At 39.0% G+C, this 19014-nt stretch overlaps 2 protein-coding genes across 2 annotated transcripts; one reads left to right on the top strand and one right to left on the bottom strand.

Annotated features, from left to right (window-relative positions):
* Positions 1-383: 383 nt before the first annotated feature.
* Positions 384-15266, bottom strand: LOC146474259 (uncharacterized). The gene is made up of 8 exons (XM_085117548.1): positions 15158-15266; positions 14545-14920; positions 13236-13355; positions 12386-12430; positions 11274-11369; positions 10119-10235; positions 8966-9119; positions 384-2087 (listed from the first exon to the last, which is right to left on the bottom strand). Exons 1-8 carry the CDS (start codon positions 15169-15171, stop codon positions 661-663), a joined length of 2349 nt encoding a protein of 782 aa, XP_084973674.1. The 5' UTR covers positions 15172-15266; the 3' UTR covers positions 384-660.
* LOC146474260 (adenosine receptor A3-like) lies at positions 6043-8958 on the top strand. Its single transcript, XM_085117557.1, has one exon. The coding sequence runs from the start codon at positions 6280-6282 to the stop codon at positions 7234-7236; it is 957 nt and encodes a 318-aa protein (XP_084973683.1). The 5' UTR covers positions 6043-6279; the 3' UTR covers positions 7237-8958.
* Positions 15267-19014: the final 3748 nt, after the last annotated feature.

Below are 19014 nucleotides of genomic sequence, written 5' to 3'. Positions count from 1 at the left end.
GTTTTCAAAGTCCCCAGGGTGGCCGCTTAATAGTGGTCCCACTGTATACGAAAAGGGTGCTAAAATTTGAGAATAAAAAAAAAAGAAGTGTGATAAAAGCTAAAAGATAAAAATGGAAATGAGGATTAATTACAATAAAATGGAGTATTGCCTAGAAAACGGCTTTGAGTTATTCTCAAATTTTAGCACCCTTTCTGTACATATTTCCGTTTACGCGCTACATTTTTTCATTCGTTAAAGGCTATAGACTGATAGCCGAAAGCTCATGTTTTTAAAATTTTAACCAGAGAACAATTTTTAACCTAATATGTCTTATCCTGGTCACAGCTCTATTTTTACATGTTACCTTATTGTTACGTAGGAATACTGACTAATCATTGTAATAATGTTTATCGTTGTAACAATACTTGTTACCTTTTATTAACTAAGGAAAACTAGATTTCAATTTTATTTAAAAAATTTTTCAGTGAGCTGCCAAATAGAGCGTTGCTAAAATCAGGCCTGTTGGCAGGTAACCATTGTAGGAAAGGGGCAGTTGTCACCGATATTCAGTGTCAATTTGAATGGCGAAAAAAAACCAAAACAGTTGTATTGATGGGCACGTTGAAATAATGAGTTAATTTTGTTAAAAGTAACCCTACTAGTGTTATTTCTCGTTCCTTAGAAGTCAATATCGTCATAAGTTATAGGCCCCGACGCTCGCCTAGTCACCGCAAACACTTCACTTTCTTTTTCCGCGGGCTGCGTGTGGTAAAAACTAGCAAACAACCCTGCTTTATCCATAGTCTTCCGGTCCGGACGTGTTTGTTCGAGCGACTTCCTGTCCAGAGACTTCCGATCCAGAGACTTCCGGTCCAGGGACTTCCGGTCCTGATCAGACGTCCTGGGTTGTTGGTTTGTCGATTCTTGATTCGACATGTTGTTCTGCGCAAATTCTTTCGCTTTTTCTTTCTTCTTCTTTTTCCCTTTCTTGCTTTTCTTTTTCTTTGACTTCGTCTCCTCCTCTTTCTTCGCCATCAGCGCCAAGTCTTTGGCAGGAACGGCTGGAAAGGTACAGGGAATCCTGCTTTCACGAATTTGCCATGGCGAGAAAAAATTACAGTCGATCGGAACCCAGGGGATTTCAGCTTCAGCATAGTTGGTTATCACTGGAGATTTTTCCTTGTGAAGATCAAACGAAGACTTCAAGTTGGTGCCAGAATTCGATAGCCCCATACTCTTGTACAAACATCCGTGCATCTCTCCGTATTTGTGAGAGAGGACGTACTCTGCTTCCGGAAGCCGCATCAGAGCTTGGAACACTTGAAAAACCATTTTCATTCCTTGAGCAGGGTTGAAACTCGTTCCTTGCTTCAAAACATCACTGACAGAGAGCTCATCAACTCGTAACAGTTCCGAATTAAACACGTTAAACCGGCCGCAAACGAGTTTCGTTTGCGGACGGATGTATCCGTGAAGCCACAAGCGCGCTGCCTCACTGTATGTAAGCTTTTCATGTCCGAATGTTGGTTGGTACTCGAGCTTAGGAAGCACACTAAAAAAGGTGAACGAATTTGCTTTCTCCGGATCTGCACTGTACGCATCCACACTACAGCGTATTAAAACTTTGAACTTCCCGAATCTCCACAGATTATAAACGAAGAATTTCTCCCCTTCGTTTGAGTCAGACAAAACGCTATCCTTTTCAGACATTTTATCTTCTGGCTTTGAGTCATCCACTCTCGATTTTTTCAACATCCCTAGTTCGCTTTTGTCCTCCGCTCGCCGCTTTCTGATGTCGGCATCTGACATAACTGGTGATGTCACCTTCTTCAGAGTTTCGTTTGTTTTACAGTCTCCACTTTCAAGTTGGAATCTACTGGCTTGTAAACCTTCTGGCGCTGTTTCATTTCTCAGTTTCACATTTGACCTATTCCTTCCTTCGATACCACCACGTGTTGTGTTTTCGTTGCAGGTTTTCTTGCAGACCAGTCTACGTAAGGCGTGTTTGTAGACCTTCCAGTTTACCGTCCGAGGGCTGACGCTTCGGGGCGGAAGTGGTTTGTCGATGAATACAACTCTGTGGCCATTGGAGTCATCTCGGTTTTCTGCCAAGGAACAAAGAAACCAATAAACAAAAATGATTAGGTTTCTCTGCACTTTCTCTCCTGAAATAAAACATAAAGGTGTGTTAACATGCTACAGTATTTGTTCTAACTTTCGACTCTATAAATGAAATCATAAATTTTGACCATTCAAATGAAAGCTACTGAGCAGTTCTTTTTCTCTGGTGCTATTTATTATGCTGTACAACGTGGTTCTAACTTTTGAGTCTGTGAACAAAATCCTAAAGTGTGACCATTCAAATGAAAGCTACTGAGCAGTACTTTCCCGTGGTGCTGTTTATTATGCTGTACAACGTGGTTTTAGCTTTTGAGACTGTGGATAAAATCCTAAATGTGACTATTCAAATGAAAAAAAAACAAAAAAAAACAAAAAGGTATTAAACAGATCTTTCCTATGGTGTCCGGGGAAAACTGGTAATCTTCCTGGTTGAACTAGCGCGGGAAAACGTAACCGGCCCGGATGAAGTAACGCGGGAAAACAAGTAACCGGCCCGGCTGAACAAGGGCGGGAAAACAAGTAATCCTCCCGGCTGAACTAGCGCGGGAAAACAAGTAACCTTTGTCAAGCGCTGAAAACACCCAATTCACTATCGATTTTAGTTCTGTCGGTGCTTTTGTTTAAAACTAACTTGTTTTTCTGATCTATTGCTGATCCTCTGTTTCTAATCTGTTTATTTTTGTTCTCATTACAGGGGCCATAGCTGATCTGAGTACATTAGTTTCGTTGGAAATGGAACAGTTATGATCTGTGTAAATAGATGATCCTTAGAAATGTTACCTTATAAGAGTGTTACATTTTACATAACTTGCAGTGTTTTGTTTAACAAAAAATGCGTTGACGAATAACGCTAAAACTACTCTAGGTTCGCGTTATCAGCGGTTTTGAACGGTTGTGAAAAGTGTCACTGTAGATTTTTTTTCCTAAAATAGCAACAACTGAAAATTTACACTTTAAAAGTTTGGTGAGCAGACGAAATAAAGAATGAAAACATGGCCTAAACTAAGCACTTCATATGAGCCGCCATGGCTGCTTTGCCATCAAGAATATAAAAGTGTGTTTTTAATTAAAGAAGAAGTAGAAGTTTTTTTGAAGAAGAAAAAGAAGTTTGTGCTATGGAAAGAGGCTACATTTACTGTGTATGTCAGCTGAATACCAGAATAATAATAATAATAATAATAATAATAATAATAATAATAATAATAATAATAATAATAATAATAATAATAATAATAAAAAAAAAACAACGGGCATAAACTAAGAAAAAACGAAGATACACTTCAAAATAGTTACGTTGATTACAATAAACATCTTAGTAAAGGTGCAGGTATGAAGGAGGGGAACAGATTGGATGAGATAATGTCAGCCACTAAGTCGTGACTGGGTCAGTGACGTAATCTACAAACATGAATGTGCTCGTTGGTCGCGAGATTTGTCCCGAGCCAAATCCGTTACGCTAACTTGACGTTGTGCGTCACGTGTTTTGAGGGAATAAGCTTTTGGTCCTGGTTAACATGCGGTGAGGGTGTGGACCCTGGGGTGTATTGGAACTAGGCCTCTCTCAATCCTCAGGCTCTTTGACCAGCGGTTGATCGCCAGGAGAGACTCTGGACAATTCGTACCCCCAGAGTCTTAACCCAGAGTCTCCCCTGGCGACCAACCACTGGCCAAAGAGCCTGAGGACTCTGGTTACGAGATTAGGTCTCTCTCTCTTTATTGATGCATTCTGTACATAGTTGTAAAGGAGTAGTGCGAGTGTGAGAAATAAACGGCGTTGTGTTGTACCTCTTGGGTTCGGGACTGAATGGTGTTGCTTTCTCTGGCTCCTACAATAAACGGCCGCGATGCGTCTGGTTTTTGTTTTGTGTGTGTACAAATATTGTCAACAGATCTACACCTTTCAAAAGCTCTATTTTCACTGGACCCTGATAACCTGCAGCTGCATTGTTTTTTTACGGCTGGGAACATTGTTCTGTTGTTCATTCTTGTGTTCTCTCGACCAACCAGAGAAGACGTTGCAAAAGGTGCAGGTCACTCCAATATTGTGTACACGTGCTTCAATAGACCATTTCCGAGTTGCCTTGAACCTCATTACGAAAGCGAAGCTAAGTGCAAAGCTTCCCATGTGAAAATTACTTTTGTTGGCATATGAATGAAAACGAATTTTCATAATAACAACTTTGCACAAAGCCTCGTTTTCATAGTGAGGAGCGGAAATGGCTTTTTGATACATCTCTTATGAGAATTGCTAAAAGAAATTCAGAAGTCGGCTTCGTGATGATCTGAGATAAAATCGCTAAACAAACTCCATGGTCAAAAACGATGAAAGCCGTAAAATTGACCCCACAACGGAAGGAAGGATGCGAAGCCTCCGAGGACTAGTGGGACATTTCTTAGTATGAGCCGCCCCGGGGATTTTACCTCACAGAACGGTCATTTCCTTTCAATGATAAGTTTATTGGCAAAAAACAAAAAAATTGAAATTTAAATACGTCAAAGGAGGACAAAAATGAGATGGTAGATGCACATCACGAAAGGTCACTGGAATTATTTAATGCGAAAAAAGACTTATTTAAGTCTTAGTTTGGCCTGAATTAATTTTTAGAATGAAGTAGAAAGCACAGAAATGAATTCAGCTATTTTTATTTTTTTTTTTGGGTGGGGGGGGGGGGAGGGGGAGGGGATGGGGATGCGGGGCATTTGAATAACTTTGTTCCCACCATGAGGCATTTGCCCGTTTGTTTCAAGAAATCCTTTTTTCCCTGGAGTCAGTCCGAGAACTAAAAAACTCGCGAAAATAAAGTGACACCTCGATCAGGGCCCCACGTTTTACTGATAACATCCCCGCCAGGAATACAGATCATCGTTGTTGACGTTTAAGGTTAAAAAACTTTTAACTCCTGGTATTAAACAAATCTTTAGATAAGTTATTTTGGGTCGAATTTGGCAGGTTTTTTTTACCGTTGTCTTTGAAAAGAAAGGTATAGCTATCAGCATAACAAATAAGATTACAGGTGAAGGTTTGTCGCGGCAACCATTGAAAGTTTTTGATCTCGGCTTCAAAACCACGTAAAGCCGGATATAAAGTAATCACTCTCAAAAACCAATTGGCTGATAATGGATTTCAACAATCGTGAGAAAACATTACGTGCGAAGCATCTGCACATTGAAAGGGACGGGCGCATCGGATCACTGTCAACCTTAGAAAATCGTCGCACTTGACTGTGAATAATATTATTCAAGGCAAGGGCTCATCCAGCCTTAATAACTGATCTAATAACTGAGAAGAGAATAGAGTACAACTTTTGCGGAAATTTTAAATCTTTCTATACCTAAAGTGAACACTACCAGATACGGACTTAAGTCGTGGCGTTATGCAAAAGCAAAGCACGGGAACACACTACCTCGAGATATTCGTTCCAAGGCAGGTTCAAAAGACTTTTTGAAGAAGATAAGACAAACTGATTTTCATGTTTATACCTTTTAAATTATAAGTTATCACATTTAGTTCGTCGGATATTTTGATATTTTCCACTAATTTCAAATTCTAAATGTCAATTTCAATTTTAAGTTCGATGTAAATGAGTGTTTTTATAGTTACTGCACACAAAAACACACATTACTTAATTTTAAATCGTGGAGCACCTGGAAACAAGGGAATAGCTAAGTGTGTTTTCACGTTAAATAAAGTTTGCATGTATGTATGTATAGATGGATGGATGGATGGATGTAATGTTGTGTTTCAGTCAGTTTCACTTTTTCAAATGCCTGTTTAAAAGGTACCATTCAATAGAAAACAGATAAAGTTTTAATATTCCAGTTCCTGTTTTTCAATCCTTTAGCACACGACATCGCACCAGTTTCAATGACGAATCATTATTCAGTGACTTTTGTGGTTTGGCAGTAACAAGTAGTATATTACCAATTTTTTCCGGCATTTGTCAGAAGAACAAAAATCATTAAAAGTTAACTGAATTATTTCAAAGAAACTTGACTAATAACCAATAATTGATTGACAGATAGTTCCGTTCCGCAGTAGTTGATCAATGGCTTCATGGGAAAGGTTAAGTGGCCAACATTTGTACATTTGAAGTGGAAGCACAGCAATCAGACGAAAAAATATAACTCAGTGAGTCTAGGGGCCTTGTTAACGCCTTTACGCTTTTTCGTCCCATTATGACCAGCCTCTTTTATCCAAATTTTACGAACACAACCGAAAAGCTTTCTAATGCTAACACGGAAAGCCACGCACGAAATGTCGCACTCGAGGTTTCTTACATCTTCACCATCATCATTAACGGCATCACTTGTCCCTTCACAGTTCTGCTTAACGTGTTGGTGATAATGGCGGTGAAAAGAAGACCGAGACTTCAAACCAATGCTAACATACTGCTGGTCTGTTTAGCTCTGACTGACGCATTAACTGGTCTCACATGTCAGCCGTCGTTTATTTTGTGGAAAACATTTCAGCTGCACAGTATCACCAATGGTGCCACTCTGCGAATTTTACACTTCTTTTTTATTCGCATATTTTCAGTTTGTTCGTGTCTCCACCTGATGTTAGTAACTTGCGAGAGACTTATAGCGATCAAATTTACAATGCATTACCACAACTTTGTCACAAAGCGAAAGATTAGAGTGTCAGTGAGCGCGTGTTGGATCTTCTCTATTTTTGTTGAGGTATTAGGTCTTACAAACCAAGAGATAATTGTAAGAGTTTTCATTGGTCTTATCCTAAATTCATGCATCCTTTTCGTATCGTTTTCTTACGCAATGTTGTATCGTGAAACACTTAAGCACAAACAGAGGATCAAAACTCAACAACTGCCGCGAGAAGAAGTGGAAAGGTTTGTTAGAGAGAGCAAAGCGCTCAAGACAACTGTGTATGTAGTTGGAACTGTTGTGTTATCGTTCCTACCCGGAGCTATCGTCATTGTAGTCTATATGTCCAGACAAGAGAGTCGATCCAGACAACCGGAATTTTGGAAGCCACAAAGTCTGATCCCGTGGTTACGGACGTGTGGCATGTTAAACTCTTTTCTTAATCCATTGATTTACTGTTGGCGGCAACAAGAAATGAGAAGATTTGTATTTAGACTTTGGACAACGCAGGTCGTGCATCCTGCTCAATGAAAAGAAAACAAAAAAAAACAAAGCAAGGAAGATCCATAAAAACAAACACAAATCTCGTAGCCACCATGATATAAATTAACTTGATAAAAAAATAAAAGGCCAAATTGAAGGACTTTTCTTTAACTTTTTCGTACTTTGTTTAGTGAGTTAGTTGTTTGGTATCTTTTTGCGTTATTTGGGTAGGCCACTATACAGGACTCTGAACTCTAAACCGGACACTCCACCTTAGATTCCAAGCTCAATTCTTTCCTCTCGCGCGCACCAAACCTCTCCCTTCATCCGCACAAAATCGCTTCCTTCGTACACACTAAATCGTTTCATTTCCCCGCCCCTAATTTCCTACCCAGAAATTATATCAGGGCCCGCGCCAATACTCTCAATAGCACCAAGTCTTTTCCCTCGCTCGAATCAATTCTTTCATTTCGAGAACTACTTGTTTTCTTCTGCTCGTATTATAGCTTCTACTTCGTGCACCAAATCTTTTTCTACGCTCGCATCAAATATTTTCCTTCTACCGCAACAAATCCTTTCCCCCTTGCGCACCAATTTTTTTTCTTTCGCTGGTGCGATAGTCTTCTTCGCTCGCACTCTTCCTTACTCCGCACCAAGTCTTCTCCCTCACGCGCAATCATTTTCTTTGCCCACACAATTTTTTTTACGCTAACAGACGAAACGTTGCCACAAGCAAACGTATATCGTAATTTTAATAACTTTCCTATTTAATATTGATGTTACACGTTTTGTTTAATGTTTTGTTTCAGTCGGCACAGTTTCAAAGGCCTGTTAAAAAGGTACTGTGCAATAGAAAATATAAAAAGTTTTAAAACACCGTCCGTGGTTTTTTTTCCAATTCCTTAACACACGACAACGCACTAGTTTTAATCGGCTTTCAAACCATCCAACAAAACCTGACGAACCATTATTTACTTTTGTGCGTTGGAGTAACAAGTATTATTTACCATTATTGCAAATTTTGCCGGATGAAAGTACTTTAAAGGCATGCGTCAGACGATCAAAACACATTAAAGATAACTGAATTACCGCAAACAAACTTGACTTTTAACCAATAATTGATTGACAGATAGTTCCGTTTCGCAAGAGTTGACCAATGGCTTCAAAGGAAAGATTGAGGAGCCAACATTTGTACAGTTAAAGTGGAAGTACACACCATTTAGCTGAAAGCTTCCGAGCAGTCATTAGTTTCTCGTTTTTCCTCCAATGGAGACCTTAGACATTTCAACAAACTTTTACTCTAGCATTCTCACTCTCAGTAGCTGTATTCTCAGCCTGTAATCGTCAACCGTGATTCCTCCTACTGGCGCAGTTGGCGCCGGCCACTTTCAATTTTCTCATAGACTGCAAGATAGTTTGTACCTTTATTTTGTGCAAGTTAGTCTGGCGCGTCCTTAGGATAAAAGGCCTGTGGCGAGTTGAAATAAGGAAAGCGGAAGTGAAAACAAAGCAGTCTTGCGACTTCCTGCCCAGGCTAAATTTTGTCCCCCATATCTTAATTCCGCTAAGGCAGCGAGTGGTGTTTTGGCAGTGAGGATGGATCATGGTTTACTATTTTTCAGTCTGATTCTCATGATCCTTCCTATAAATTGGTGTGAACAACAACAACAAAAAGGTGGGACACCATGTTTTAACTCTCGTATATACAGTTGCAGTTTCTTTATAAAGTTAAGCATGAAAAGGATTGTCGCTATTCAGAATCTAACCATGTACGAACCTCCTTGTCGTTGAACACTGATGGGCATCTGCCACTGATGTCTGTACTCTGGAGGCTGATTATCCAGGAGAGTGTTGAGTCCGCTGGATGAGATCACAATATCAACTTGGTGTTTCATGGCCAGACTCACAGCTACCGGGTCCTCACTTACAACCTGTGGTGGGGAGGGTGGGGTGGGACGGGACAGAACATTCAGTATGATAGTTACAATACACTAAGCTTAATACAGCTGTGGCTGTTTTCAGGCATGCCGTTCAGTAGGCCATTTTCGAGTTGCTGTAAACCTCATTATGAAAACGAGGCTAAGTGCAAAAGCTTTTCATATTTCATGTGAAAATTAGTTTTGTTTGCATATGAATGAAAACTACTAAGTCTTAAGAAGTGTTCATGACCTTAACTTGACAGATTAGACTTCCCAATGGAGATGGTCTCGTAGATAAGCCGCACCCCCAATTTTGGGGCCAAATTTGGGGTAGAAAGGTGTGGCTAATACACGAGTTTTTACGGTAGTTTTCATAATAAAAACTTTGCATTTAGCCTCGTTTACATAATGAGGTTCACAGCAACTCGGAAATTGCCTATTAGGATACAAGTGTGAAATTGAACATAAACTTAATATCAAAACGTTTTAGCCTGTGAACAGGCTCCCAAGTGGGGGTATAGAGCGAAGAGAAAAATCAAGCCCAGACCGCACTCCGCTACCCGGCTCGATGCCCCACTTTGGAGTCTGTTCACATGTTAAAAAATAATGTTCAAGTGATGGGACCAGCTGGTTTTTAAGGTGTGGAGACAGACGTCTAAGGCGACAACTGTAAGGAGTGCGAACTGAGAGAGAAAGGGACACTTCTATTTTTAATTTTAATACAAAAAGTATTTAATTGCCATTATTTTGTAGATCAGACCTCCTTCCTTGTTGATGTAAGACTGGCTCACCGAGAATAGCAGTAAAACATTGCTACCTGTAAGCTAGTTTATGATAAGCTGTATTTAACTTGCATTATGATAAGAACTGATTGTAAGTTGAAGGTGCAGGATTTTGGAGAGACAAGTGCATTTTGAGAGAAAACAGCAGTAAGTGGGAAAAAAAAAGTAGGAAAATATTTCGTGTGGCCACCATACTTCACTGAAGGGTGGCAGTGGATGTTGACATTACCTTGCTTTTCACTGTAGTTGACATTTGAGCCTCTGTCTCCTTGGCTGTAGTATTTAAGAACTCTGGGTCCAGCTGTATGCTCATATTTTCAGGTAAACTCAGCAGTGGTACATTTCCCTGTGTTTACAGAAAAATACATTGTATTAATTTTGGTTTGGCTCAGCAATTTACTTGACCAAAACTGTTACAAACAGCTCTTCCATTCAAAATACATGTATTCCTGGTTACTAAGCCTAGCAGGAATCAGGTTTGTAAGCCTGTTTTTGTTGATAAGCAACTATAACTGAAAAACTAACTTGAATAAAAATGCTGGAAAAATGTTCTGTGGAGAAAGCTGTTACATGTCCTTCACACAATTTCAGAGTTAAAAATTAATTGTATGAACACTGTATGGCTTAATTCTGGCTGACAGTTTGAACAATTGAAAATTGAAAATTGAAAGACATTTTCTTCATGAAATAACCAAAAAAAAAAAAATTCTTGGTCAAAACGTCAGCTTCGAAATTTGGTGTGCAGCTTATCTGCAAGTGTGGCTTACATTGTATCTGCCTGTGTTTATGGTAGTTCAAAAGATTCATCAAGTAGCTGGATTTTATTTTATTTTATTAGCTTCGCCTATTACATGATACAGAAAAATAAAGGAATATTATTAAGTAAAATAAAGGAACAAGTATAATAAAATGCTAAATTAGGCAGGGAATTACCACAACAGTGGTAAGTCAATTACAGTGGTCCCAGAGCTTAAAAATACTAAAAAAAAACAACAACAACAACAACAAAGAAAACAGACGAGGCTACATACAGGTATAGCGATTAAAAATAACAACGAAGATGGACAGATACATTACGTGAAAGGTTACGTGACAGACAGATAGTTTTCCAGGATCCTCTGGGTCCTCTGGGTCGTAGTTATGTTTTAAGGCGTCTACATAATACTTGTATATAATGGATTTAAATTGACTGATCTGAAGGTTGCATGAAAGTTGGAAGTCATTTGCTAATTAGGTATTCCAGATTCTAATGGTTCTGTTAAAAAAAAGATCTCTGAAAAGTGACTATTACATTTCTTTGAAATAAAGTGAGTAACATTATAGCATGGTGTGCAGCATTTTAAGTATTTTGAGGATTCCAATAGAACAATGAGTAAAGGCTCACCACTTGCAGCAACGTTTTCTCAAAAGTCAGTACTGCATCTGATTTAAACACAGCACCAACAGCCAGACCAATTGTCTCATGCAGGGAATACTGCTGCTACATGAAAAGAAAATAGAAATTGGTCAAAAAACAAAACAAAAAAAAACAACAACCTAGATATTCAAGTTTTTGTTCAAAAATTGATGACGTCACAAATCGTTTCAATACAAAGATAAATCACATAATCAAGAACATCTTGGAAGATATTGGGGTGATGTTTCTCAAACTTGGCACCAGTAATGCACCTCAGGTAAGACACAAAATGATGCCTACTGCGTTGTTGACATGGTACATTTTGGTTTCGGTTCTATTTTATGCTCGATTGACGTTCTCATTTTTTGTGTTAATCAGACATCGTTTACTCCCAATGAGCTGGTGAGGAGATGAAGGGTAATATGGGCATTTTGAACGTTTCAAGTAGGATGTCTCCCTGACTCCTTGTCTGGTCAAAAATGGAGATATTTGGTTTATAGCAGAAGGGACTGGGGCCAAGAGTAATACCATGGCAACATCAAAATGGGTGTCAATTTGTTTCTGACCTGGCATACATTATAGGTGCCAAGTTTGAGCAGCATCGCTCCAATATTTCCCAAGATATTCTTGATTTTGTGATTTATCTTTGTACTGAAATGATTTATGACGTCATCAATATTTTTTTTAACAAAAACTTGAATATCTCTGGAACAAGAGAAGATATTCAATAAAAGAAAGCATCATTCTTGTGCTCTTTAAAAGGCCTTTCAAATAAGCATAAGTTATTTTTTACCTCATAGGCACTTTAACCAAAATAATGCTATGACGAAGGGCTAACATTTGAAATGTCAGCACCTGAAACTCTTTACGGTGGCCATTTACCTTTGGTTATCAACAGAACTCTGTTGATAAACCTTGAACGTTCGTTTTTCTAAGCAGCTTGGCTTGTAACAATCTTAACATTATTTAACAAATTCTTAGTAATGTAGTCAATGGGAAAGAAACCCACGATTATCTGTTCTGGCCATCACTTGCCTGTTTTTAAACCTACCATGTTCAAATATTAAACAGAAATTATCAAAAATGGACACCATACTCACTGGTGATTTTTCAATCCTTTCTTTTAATTTCCATTCAATTTCTGCCTACCAAGAGAAAAAAAAATCAAAATTAATCATTAGTTATCAGTGCTAGTAACTCCATTTTTGTTAATAAATTAAAATAAACTCAACAGCAACTACAGATCTTATCTTAAACATGGGATGAAGATTTCTGTGATGTGATATTATGCTCATAATATCAATTTAACATCTTGTAAATGTCCATAAAGATTTTCTTCAAAATCCTGAACTCTCTTTGTGAGTTAAGTTTTGAGAATACACTTAAAGGGGTAGTATCATGGGAGATATCATGATTTTGGGTAAAAATTCACTAAATTTGAACACTGTGTTAATTAATTTCTAAATTGCTAATTTAAAGAAATATTAATAGTGATTCTACTTAGACGAAAGGTTGAACCAAAATATAGTACAACCAAGTTTTAGTGGGTTACGACAGCGATATTGAAAACGTCAGCCCGACATTTTCAAATTTGAACCCATTTTTATTTTGGACATCTGCCAGTGAAAATATCCGTGGATAGTTTCTTTGCATTCTGATAGTCGTTTAATGGAATTTGGTCATCTTGGCTGCTATCAACCGAAAAGCGTCTTTTCAATTTTCAATGTGTTACTAAAAATAGCATGATACTGTCCCTTTAATTGGCATTGTTTCATTACAGTAGAGTGGAAATATCTTTACAAGCGGGTTCATATAAACCAGTATGCTAACGAAGCCTGAGATAATACTAGTAAGTAATGACCTGATGGTTGAAACATTGGGCTTGTTAGGTAAATTCATTACTTAAACAGACTTTTAACCCTTTTAAAATTATCAACCCGGTCAAATTACCTTAAAATTATCCCAGATGTCAGGGTGAATGAAGTTGTAGAGATGATGGTTGTTCTTTGCATGGTGATACACAAACTTCTGGAATTCCTCTTGTTCTGTTAACACCTCCTTCTTAATGCCCTGAGAAAAATAAGATAATGCCTGAGGTCAAATATTATTTAATTGTCACTGTAACCAACAATCCTTTCCACTGATCTAACCATCAAGACTCTTTGGAATCTTTTATGGCTGCCAGACCCAAACTCTGGAATACTCTTTGCCTAGTTTCCTGGACTCTGCCTTTTCAAATCGTCAATCTGTTTTGGGTCACAAAATTTAAAAAAACAAAGCATTCATCTACGAAACGCTAACAACATTGATATTTTTTATACTTAAATAAAGCATACCTTCCTGGAACTCATCAGAGTAGTATTGCAATGTGCAGAAGCTAGTTTGAATTATGTAAATTTAAGTGTAAAGACAATATATGAACACGGTCAAAATGAACTGATGCTTTAACTTTATTAAATCAGGTTGAATAACAGATAATTTATTGTACCTTATAGTAAATTCCACAGTATACCTTCAATTACTCAAACAGTTCTGTCTTTCAGACAGAACGTTGAAGTTTACTTCAGATTTTATATCACTAATGAGATACTACGTATATACTAGGAATTGGCTTGTGAGGGCTAGTGGCCACTTTTATGAAATTTATCAAGACATTTTGAAAGTCTTTGTGCCAATGAGTTGGTGGAGCCCATGCCTTGTTATAAGCTGTCTAATAAAACATTTGTTAATAAGTCTTCTCCATGAAATCATTTTGTTTTTATTATTCAGACAAATTGAAGGGGGTGCCTGGAAAATTAAGCCCCAAGTGACTTCTGATAAATTGTTAGATTCTCCTTCCACACTGCCTTGTATTTGCTTGTGAAATAAAGGAGAATTTGACCTTACATTAAAAGTCACTTTAATAGCGCCTAATTATTTTGTGCACCCATTGCAATAATTTATTTCCAGCAGTTCTTTAGTGCTAACAGTGTGACACTACAATTCACTAAAACAAAAATTAAAGACTGAATGTAACATTAATAATACAATACATAATACTATGTACAAACTATTTAAAAACATCAGTGGCCATGTATCGCTCAAGTCTGCTTTGGCATGAGAGAAATAATAGCTCCTACGTTTCCATGTAAACATACATATTTTCCGTATATAACTCCATCCTGTAAAAGGTACCCCTTTTGGGCAGTGCCTCCCCATATAGAGATCTGCACGTACTCAGGGCACAGCACTCATTGATAAAATTCAATACCCAACAAACCTGAACAACACTCATCTTCTGTAAGTCCACTTTAGCCAGCTCACCAGACTTAATCCTCTCAAATGTCTCCAGCAACAATCTCTGACTTTCAATACTGATTTTTGAAACAAACGGAAACTCCATCTCTGGACCAAGACAAGCTAGGGCAAGATTTGATCCACCTCTCTCAGTACTGACACTGTTCTCCACACTTCCCATGGTTCCACAGGAGACCTGTCGATCCAAGTTGTCATGACTGTTTTGATTTTCACAGTCTCTGTCTTTGGTGTGAAGATGTTTCTCTAGAAACTCCACAAAGGTTGGTACGCATGAATATTTTTTGTAGTTTTCTTGGGTGAAGAAAACCTCCTCACGATGAATTAATGGCGATTGGACACTATAAAATGTTTGAAAACAAAACAAATTTCACTGTTTCAACGTAATGCAAAGTAAATTTAGAGAATTCTGTGTTGGAAGTATTATAATGCCATTTTTTCGATCATAGGAACATAATAAAGGGCTTACTCTCAAGCAATTCGTGTAAGTCCGAGCAAGTTACGTTATTACGTTTTGCCCTCCAACATATTAAAACCAACTCAATTTTGAGTTCTTCCAAGCCCTTTGGAATTCTTACCGTTCACTAGGCATTATTTAAACAAAATATTTCTCGCAGCAGTGGCGAGCTTGTTAAGACTGGACGTCGTCTCATGGGTTAAGAACTGCAATGAATCGACCGTAAGGCCATGACATCCGCCATCGACCGCCATGTTTAGTCTCAGTAGGATCGTGAGGGACTGGTACAGGACACTATGGAACTTAGTCCTCCGCTCTTAGCCTATACTTTTTTTTTCAGGTACCGTTATTATTCGAATAAACGCCTCCCTCGAACAAACGCCGCCCTCGAATAAACGCCACAGGGACAAGCAAAAATATCATTAAACGCCGCCCTCGAATAAACGACGCCCTCAAATAAACGCCGCGATCTTTCTCGACATTGCGGCGTTTATTCGAAACATTTATTTATAACCAATGTAAGCAATTCAAGTACAGTCGAACCTCCACTAACGGCCACCTCTCTACAAAAGCCACTTTTTTTTGTCCCGGCGGACAGTCCATACATTACCTCTTGTTTAAACCTCTCTACAACGGCCACCTCTCTACAACGGCAACGGCCACTAAAGTGCGTCCCCAACTGCCAAAATAACCTCTCGACAACGGCCAGTACAGCTCTTTTTTGTAAACTGACCTTTTTTTTTTATAAGTTGATGCAGTAATCGACATTTGTCTTCGGAACATTACGTTTCTGTATCCATTTAAATGATATACGTATTTTGATTGTGTTCCATTTATATCCTAGTGTAAGCATAAATTGTCTACAATAATACAGCGAATGTTGCGAGCTCGTTTCGTCTTGTTAACATTTTGTCAATAATCTTAAATAATATATACAGATAAAATACACAATAAAACGTAAATAATGTTTCGTATCAAAATTTTTGATACGAAACATTATTTACGTTTTATTGTGTATTTTAAGATTGGGTTGCCATTATAGGCTACAGTAAGCATGAACTTGGCACAATAAACATGTTGTACTTCCCGAAAAAAAAGATATCATATTACACCCCGAATCTCAACACGTCGAAAAAAAACAGGACACGTGACTATGATCCCAATGTGTCAACAAAATTGCATGAATATACTCGCCTTTTCAGAGTATATTAAACCACTCCTTCTATTCCATTGCTGATTTTTCCGTTCGCTTTACAACGTTAAATGAGCGATACATTTCACTTTAAGAGCAAAAATCCAACGTTTCGTCGTGCCGGATCGGAGTAAAATGATTTCACTTCAAGATTCTGATGATGTGCTAGTCGATTTGTTTCTACTTAGTTGGATTTTCGTACACGTGTTTTTTGTAGTTTTAGTGATGTTATTTGGCCGTCACAGTTGGTTTTGCCTCGCCTCCGGCATGGCGGTAGTAGTTTCTGTTGTGCTCGGGTTTCTTCTCACCTTTGTAGCTCGTTAGCGTTATATTGTCTTTGGTGTATGTAACTCAGTGTTATTGTAATTTCATATTTGCGTTTTCCCTTTTTTGTCTTTAACGTCAACTATTTGATTCGTTCTGTTGTAGGTTACTTTTATCCACTTTAAAGCATGCAGTAACCTGTGTGGAAGATAGTCCTGCGTGGCGGATCGATGAGGCATGCAATATTTTGACCTTGGTATCTTCGAATTAAAAAACAATAGACCTGTGTGGTAACAATGTATACAATGATCCCATGTGGCAAATAAACCTGTAAAAAATAGACCTGTGTGAAAATAGTCCTGTGTGGCGATTACGCCTGTGTGGCAAGTGAGGTATGCAATAATTTCACCTTCTCTGGCAAAAAAGATAAAAAAAAAAAAAAAAAGAAAAGAAAAGAGAGCTGTGTGGGAAATAGTCCTGTGTGGCATTTAGAGACCAGTGTGGCGAGTGAGCCTTTGCAACATTTTCACCTTCTCTGATAAAAAAAAAATGGACCTGTGGAAATAGATCTATCTGGCAATGATGCCTTTAGCTGTTGGTCCTTGGTGACTGAAAATATATTTTACCCCTCTCTCTCTAAAAAAAGACGGAAATTGTGTGATTCTAATGCTTGTAACATGCAGAGCTGTTGGTCAAGGTGAAAATGAATAATAATAAGAGTGGAAGGTTAAAATGCGTGCAACCTTCTCGGAACTATGTCCATTTACAATGCGATCTCCCTTTGCCATAGGACTGGGGTAAGGTACTGGAAAGGTTTAAGGGTGACTAGATTACTACATTACCTTTTGGTTGGAAAATCTCCCCGTATATATATCATACCATTGGCCTGGTAGCATCTGGCTATCTTCGAGCCCGTGGTATACCATGCTCTTTATACATTGATGACCGGCTAAATGGGGAACTTGTGACAAATCAAGGACCTTTGTCGATCTTGCCAGAAAACAGGAGCCAGGAATACAGATTTAGTGCAGCTATAGCCGCTATCTATTGTGTTTTGTCGCTCCTAGTTGATCTTGGATACACTATCGGCAACGGCCGAGTGTCTCTTACTCCAGCATTATAAGGGAGCAAGTGTCTTACTGGCAAGATTGTTTTCCATGGAGGAACGAAAAACATGTTTGTCTCTCTTTATCCACTGATGGTTCTGGTTTAGGATGGGGGTGTGTCCTTCACCTCCCAGGTGGCAGTCAGTCTTGCCGTGATTACTGGAATGACCAGGAGAGACTTCTCAACATCTCAACCAAGGCAACGCTAGCCTTAATCAACGCTTTGAAGGCTTTTCCATATGAAATCCGAGACTGCCGAGTGGATGCATTTGTTGACAGCAAAGTGCTTATTGATACATGGGAAGGTCAAGGAAGCAGGAGATCTCCGGAACTGACAAGTGCAACTAAGGAATTGTTTTCTGTCCTCTCGAGCGGCAACGTCCAACTCAGTTTGATGCATGTATTGTCAAGGAAAAACCCTACGGGTTGTCCTTCACGAAGATCATCCAGCCTAGATTTTCGCTTAACTAATGAAACCTGGGAATCAAAGAATTAAAAAGGTTTTTGGTGGTCCAGGGGGGCGTTCATTTGATTTGATGCCTTTAGACTCTAACCTAATGTTGGCAAGGAACGGCACCCTCCTGCCCCTTTTCTCGCCCCACCCTTGCCCACAATCATCGGGTGTTAACTTGTTCCCACAAAATCTGCTAGAGTTTGAGGACATGTCGGCGAACCCGTACGTTTTCCCCCTTTTGGACTTGCTGGCCCTGTTTTGAGGTTCCTCTATTCCTTCCGCATACCGCTTACTATAGTCGTTCCCCAGTTAAGTCAATATTCCTATTAGTGGTCTGAGCTGATGGCTCGCTCTCAAAATAGATTTCTCCTGGGTGGATGTGGTGCCGCAGGTGTTATTCTTGCCCCTGTACGCGTGGATACATACCAGTGACCTGTCCTTGTCCTCTGTGGACCTTTAGGGTTTCGCGGTTTTAATTCCTTTCAACATATTAGGACTTATCATTTATGCCGTTTTACCACCCTTCCTTTTAGACATTTCCAAGGATTCCTAAACTCTTCACTCCCTCGGTGGCATGCCCTTCGTGTTCGTATGCAAATAACGAGATGTTCAAGTTCTGTCAACAGTGTGGCTACAAACGAAAAAGAGGTAAAGATAATGAAATAAGGCAACAGTTAAAGAAAGTTGTTGTTCTGGAAATGGCTATGTCAGACAAAAAAGCGCTCTCGAGCAAGAGCTGTTCAATTTCTTGTTCAGCCTGTCCTCGCCTAAATCTATCGCCACAGCTCTGCCGACAGACGTGGTTGCATTGCTTGTATGGAAAGGTCGTGGAGGGCGAGCACGCGTCCATCAGCCCGACTGCCAGAGGCAGGCTCCCTGTCAGTACCCTTTACGTCTTGCTCATGGATCAGTAGACTGTCTAATAGGCAGATTGAGATCAATTTTTGGAGAAAATGGAAGGA

Source organism: Pavona decussata, unplaced genomic scaffold, assembly GCF_977016875.1.
Source record: "Pavona decussata unplaced genomic scaffold, jaPavDecu1.1 SCAFFOLD_91, whole genome shotgun sequence".
In the NCBI taxonomy this organism is placed as follows: domain Eukaryota; kingdom Metazoa; phylum Cnidaria; class Anthozoa; order Scleractinia; family Agariciidae; genus Pavona; species Pavona decussata.
The sequence above is the reverse complement of the archived record's forward strand: the minus strand, read 5'-3'. Positions and strand labels throughout refer to the sequence as shown.

What these genes read in the sequence shown, in the direction of transcription:
- LOC146474260 (XM_085117557.1), top strand. Translation starts at nt 6,280, where the DNA reads ATGACCAGCCTCTTTTATCCAAATTTTACGAACACAACCGAAAAGCTT.
- LOC146474259 (XM_085117548.1), bottom strand. An exon ending in ACATCTGGGATAATTTTAAG is followed by an intron (nt 12,431 to 13,235) that starts GTAATTTGACCG and finishes TTCTCTTGGTAG; the next exon opens with GCAGAAATTGAATGGAAATT. An exon ending in AAAGGATTGAAAAATCACCA is followed by an intron (nt 11,370 to 12,385) that starts GTGAGTATGGTG and finishes CTTTTCATGTAG; the next exon opens with CAGCAGTATTCCCTGCATGA.